At 41.9% G+C, this 6,000-nt stretch overlaps 1 protein-coding gene across 1 annotated transcript in view; it reads right to left on the bottom strand.

Moving 5' to 3' along the window:
- Nucleotides 1-730: 730 nt before the first annotated feature.
- The window catches only part of COL22A1 (collagen type XXII alpha 1 chain), a gene marked incomplete at its 5' end in the record, with an annotated part of 125,127 nt that continues 119,857 nt past the window's right edge, over nt 731-6,000 (bottom strand). Inside the window, 2 exons of the mRNA XM_015825724.1 lie at nt 731-918; nt 5,572-5,649. Of these exons, the coding sequence (XP_015681210.1) occupies nt 731-918; nt 5,572-5,649 (266 nt within the window). The remainder of the gene's footprint in view (nt 919-5,571; nt 5,650-6,000) is intronic.

Below are 6,000 nucleotides of genomic sequence, written 5' to 3'. Positions count from 1 at the left end.
ATTAGGAACCCACAAGGTTTTTCAAAAAGCAATTCCAACCTGCGAGTTGGAAGATGCAATAGAAGAAGCATGAAGTCTTTAATTGTCCATGCTCCTGTCTGCCACTGTTGCCTGGGCTTTTCTCGTCCTCGTGTTTCTCCTAAGTTTGACACAGAGGTCTGTGCTCAGCCATGGTGAGCAAAAGAGCTTCCTATGGAGTGTGCAAAGACACGCGCAAATTGCCTCTTCCATCTGTCCTGTTGCCCTCAGGAGACTGGGATTGCTACATCTAAATCTCTACTGAACACTTGCGGGACAAAGTCTTAATAGCCAATAGCACAGCATCTCCAGATGTTTCACCCATGAATGGTGGCTAAGCTAGCAAACAGAAATCTAAATATCTCTCAAGGGCCCCTAGCATCTACATACCCACCCTTTTCCTTTCCTTTCTGCTTTAGGTGAACTTTCTAGAAGACCATCTATAAAAAAAAAAGGGGGGGGGAATCATCCTCAATCTTTATATAAAAATATTCTTAAAAAAGAAAAAAAAAGAAAATCTTCCCAGAAAAATCACTTCTCACTGCATAAAATAATGCAAATTAATCATTTTCTTCATCATTAAAAACTCGACTGTCCGGCAGCATTTGATTTTTCAGAGTCTCCATGCTCCTTGTCGAAGAACGGAAGAAAAAGAGACAGGATCTCCCAACTCCCATGATAGGTCCACAAGCAGCGATGGAGGCTACGTTTTTTAAGGTCCTTTGATGTTGCTGGGCCGAGCGGCTAGGCTTGCGTAATAAGCACATTGGGAGGGGTCACATTGTCCATTGGCCCCTGAAGGTCCTGGGGGGCCCATAAGGCCAGGAGACCCAGCTTCACCTTGAGGACCTTGTGCTCCAGGAAGTCCATCTTTACCATAGCCAGGTTCACCTGGAATACCTACAAAACAAAAGTGGGATGGGTAAGTGGGATTGCTATGGTGTGGACAAGCTTAGTAGACAAAACTACAGAGTTACAACCACTAAGGTGACCAACCCTTTTACAATGAGAAGGAGGACACAAGTAAATTGAAGAAGAAGAAAAAGTGAGTCTAATGCGTGCGTGTGTGCCGTGTCGTGTTTCGGTAAGAAGTAAACAAAGCCACTTGCGTGTGACGCACTCTTGCGCGCAGCGCACTGTCTCAAAACAATTCTCCTGTGCGGAGCGCATGCGTCTCATAATCGCGTCTCGCTGCACTGTACCGAGCCTTGACGAATCGTCATGTCAAATACAACTACGTCACATCACACGCAACGGATTGGCTCGGCATCGATCGAATACGGAGATTTATAGATTAGTCTTCAAATATCGAAAAGGAGGACATGTAGGAGGACACTTTTCGAGAGAGGACAGAACTTACAAAAGAAGGACTGTCCTCCCTAAAGGAGGACAATTGGTCTCCTTACAACCACATTTGAGCCCAACATTTCTCTTGTTGTTTTTTTGTATTATATTTTTTATTAATTTTTTTTACAAGCATAAGTCACTCAATAATTGGTAAACAGTGTGCTGTCTGGGTTAAATTTGTAAAAACACTCCTTAACCATTGATTTCTATCGTCTGTATTCCATATATTAATTTTGGTTGATTTCCTCTTTCCCTGAAACATCCTTTTTTGCAAACATTGAGATAATACCATTCTTATTGTTTTAATAAATGACAATTTAGTATATATGTTTTCCAATATTCCTAAAAAATAATCATCATATTAGTACATTTCTTTTCTTTTCAGTCATTTGGATTGCCTTATCTTCGATCCTGTTACAATCCTTATTTTAGTTTATTTCTCCCGCCAAATTCTAAAAATTCTTACTGGTAAAAGTTTTCTCAGCGATTAGTTACATTTACATTGACAGACTTGGTTCTATTTTTTCCATATAAGCCATCTCACATTTTTACGTTTCTTAAGTAATGGATAAAAGAGTAAAAAGAAAGGGGAAAAGAAGAAGAATGAAAAAGAAATAACAAATAAAAAAGAAGAGAAGAAAGCAGAAGTAACGGAACATAAGAAATAACATAGTCCGTAGAATATATATCCCTCCTAGATTAACCAACATTTCTGTTGTTAAGTGGGACATTTGTTAAGTGAGTTTTGCCCCATTTTACAAGCTTTCTTGCCACAGTTGTTAAGTGAATCACTGCAGTTGATAAGTTAGTAACACGGTTGTTAAGTGAATCTGGCTTCCCCCCCCTTGACTTTGCTGATCAAAAAGTTGTAAAAGGTGATCCCAATGACCCCGGGACAATGCAAAGGTCTTAAGTATGAACCAGTTGCCAAGCATCTGAATTTTGATCACGTGATCATGGGGAAGCTGCAAAGGTCACAACTGCAAAAAGTGGTCATGTTTTCAATGCGGTGGTAACTTTGAATGGTCACTGCTACTACCTGTAGTCCTCGACTTACAACCGTTCATTTAGTGACCATTCAAAGTTGCAACAGCACTGAAAAAAGTGACCTAAACCGGTCCTCACTCTTACATTCATTGCAGCACACCCCCCAAAATCATGTGATCAAAATTTGGGCGCTTGGACCCAGGCAATATATATAATGGTTTTGATTTATTAAAGGGGATATTGTGTTATTAAGCAGATGGTTAAATATGGTGGGAAATAGAAAATTTTTAGGAAATAGAACAAGATTATATTCACATAGATAAAATGTGTATTTTGGATATTATAGTTCAGTGACGGCGAAACTTTTAGAGACCGAGTGCCCAAACTGCAACCCAAAACCCACTTATTTATCGCCGGGTGCTAGGTGGGCGTGGCCCACTGAATGGGCGTGGCTGTGGCGGTCATGGCAGATTGGGTGGGTGTGGCCAAGGTGGGTGTGATCACCTCAATGTTGCTCGTGGGGAGGGATGCCTGTGGGGGCTGGGCAGGGTTGGAGGAGATCCAGGGGGTCTCTGGCAGGTGGGGCGATGGGCAAGAGGCTCATTCTGCAGTGTGAGGCAAGGCAAGGCGAGGCAGGGTGGGGGTGCCATCGTCACAGGGCAAGGTGAGGCAGGGGCCGGGGCAGCTGCTGCCTGACACCATCGGCCCCTGCACACAGAGGCCAGCGAGCACATGGGTGCCAGGATGCATCCAGCCATGTGGGACCTTGGCAAGTTAGTGGGCAGCTGGTTGAAGAGGGACGGTTGCCATCTCCAGAGCATGGCGAGTGTGCCCACAGAGAGGGCTCTGAGAGCCACCTCTGGCACGCGTGCCATAGGTTCGCCACTACTGTTATAGTTTGTTATGAAGTGAGATAAGGGAAATTTTGGTTACCCAAGATCTGAAAAATTATAAATATCAAAGATTAAATTGGAATATTGATAAGAAATTAAAAAAATTGAGTAAAAATCAATAACAGGATATGGATTGTTTATGAAGCTTGAATGTAATTAAGATATGTATAAGCTAAAAAATTATTGATAAACGTAATAATGATGTTCTTATTGAGTTGGTATAATTAGAAATGTACTAATCTGAATATGAGACAGTAAATGTTAAGGGGAAAAGAGAAGAATTATTTGATGTTGTAACCTGAGATTTGCACTAAGACTTTGTTACTGAACTATTGATTAACCCAGTCACCACATTGCTTTTTAAATGTTCAAATGTAAAATTGGAAAATTAATAAAATGTTATATTAAAAAAAATTGGGTGCTCGGCAACTGACATGTATTTAACAACAGTTCCAATGTGCTGAGGTTGTGTGAATGCTATTTGTCACCTTTCCCAGTCAGCTTCCAGATTCATCTCAGTTTTGTTCCATACAGTATTAACCTTGTGAACTCTAAAGCTTCCTCCTTCCGTTATGTATTCAAGATGGACGGTAGTTAATATTTATACATTACTTATATGTAAGGGTGTAGGTCTATACATATGTGGTATATAGTATGTTTAAATGGGTGTTATGTATGTGTACACTTGAGAGGAAGCAACTAAATTTCATTTTTAACGTGTGCCGTTGTGCCCACAGGGGGAAAAAAATGACAATAAAGGTGATCTAATCTAGTCTTCCATCAAGCAAGTCAATGAAGGAAGCCAGATTTGTTTAATGACCACATGATTCATTTAACAGCTGCAGTGATTTGCTTAACAACCGTGGCAAAAAAGGTTGTAAAACTGGGTGCAACTCTCTTAACAACCACCTTGCTTAACAACAAAAATTCTGGTCTCAATTTTGGACATAAGCCGAGGACTACCTATATGGCGAAATTGGCAATTCAGGACACAGTGGCTTCATGCATTGCTCTGTCAATTTGTCTACAAAGCCCTGCTTTAAGGAAAAAAAGCGCAATCAAAGGACCAACTCGACAGTGTCTCCATCAGCAGGGAGTTTTCTCCACCGAGAGAAAACTTGGCAGATTTTCACCCCATTTCTCAGGAACCCTTTTTAAAAACTATAACAGCTTCTCTTTGTTTTAGCCACCTGCTTGACTTCAAACAGCCGTGCCTTTTTTTAGCAGCACCACCTGCTAAAAATGTACGAAGCAAAAGGTAGAGAGAATTGTTTTCATGCTCCTAAAACCACTCTTTCTACTTCCGAAGGGAAAATGTGGGCCTCTCAAGAGTATTTGTCTTGTGGAAAAATGGAAGAGTCAAAAGGAAGCTTGGGGTGGACATTAGAGCAGGGAAGTCAACCTCGTGTCAACCGATGAACATCAAAGTACGCATGTAAGGTCACGTTCACAAATATTTATAGAGAAAAGGCTTAGGGGAGAGAGAGAGAGAGAGGGAGGGAGGGAGGGAGGGAGGGAGGGAGGGAGGGAGGGAGGGAGGGAGAGAGAGAGAGAGAGAGAGAGAGAGAGGAGAGAGGGAGAGAGGGAGGGAGGGAGGAAGAGAGAGAGGGAGAGGGGGAGAGAGGGGGAGAGAGGGAGAGAGGGAGAGAGATCATCTGTGAAAATAGGATTCCCTGATCATGAGGAATCTTTGAAGCTTATTGCGGAACACAGATAGTCCTTGACTTATGACTGGACTGAACCCAACATTTATGTTGCTAACCAAGAGAGCTAAGTGAGTTTCACTCCATTCTATGACCTTTCTTGCCGCAGTTGTAAAGTGAATCACTGTGGCTGTTAAGTTAGTCACATGGTCGTTAAGCGAATCTGGCTTCCAGAATCTTTGACAAGAATTTCTGACAAGCAAAGCAAAGCATTGCTTGTCAGAAGGCCAGAACAGGTGACCACATGACCCCAGGACACTTGGACAATTGCCAAGGGTCTAGATTTTGATCATGGGACCGTGGGGATGCTGCAACGATTGTGAGTGTGAAAAACAGTCATCAGTGGCTTTTTTCAGTGTGGTTGTAACTTTGAGCAGTCATTCAATGGACTGTTGTAAAATCGAGGACTTTACAATATGTATTTCAAATGATGTTGTCTAGAAATTCTGGAACTTCTGGCTTGTAAGCAAACAACCAAGCTCAGAGAACACCAAAGACTATAAAGTTCAACCTGTACTACAGATATTCTCTTCTGTTGGTAGTTCTGGCTTTGGTCAAGTTTGGGGAGAGTTGCCATCAACCACATAAATCCCTCTTTGCAGAGAATAAGCTCAACCACCCACCTGCTACTCCTGGGGGACCAGTTTCACCTCTCTGGCCAATGCCAGGATCTCCCTTCTCTCCTTTCTCTCCTCCATCACCTATTGGAGAAAATGAAATACATTTTAATTACAGCATCAGACTTTCACTGTTCTGCGGAGTGCAGATATAAATCATTCTTGACCACTACCAAGTCACTTCTTATCAATACCGATAATCATTCCATTTTAATTTGCATGTGATCTGTCCTTTTCTGTTGCTAGGCTCAAATGTTAAAAGCCCCAGATCTGTTCTCCTTTCCATTTTTATCCAGAATCAGGCATTGCTGAGTTTTAATAGACTTGCAGAAAAGAAGGTTTACTGAATGAACACAAATGGAGAAATCCAGCCTCTTGCATTTTCCGGGATGACCCTCATGCAGGGTTACTGAATGTGCAAAATGTGGTGATTTC

The sequence above is a fragment of the Protobothrops mucrosquamatus genome, unplaced genomic scaffold (assembly GCF_001527695.2).
Source record: "Protobothrops mucrosquamatus isolate PMUCROS unplaced genomic scaffold, P.Mucros_1.0 scaffold2771, whole genome shotgun sequence".
NCBI lineage: Eukaryota > Metazoa > Chordata > Lepidosauria > Squamata > Viperidae > Protobothrops > Protobothrops mucrosquamatus.
The sequence above is the reverse complement of the archived record's forward strand: the minus strand, read 5'-3'. Positions and strand labels throughout refer to the sequence as shown.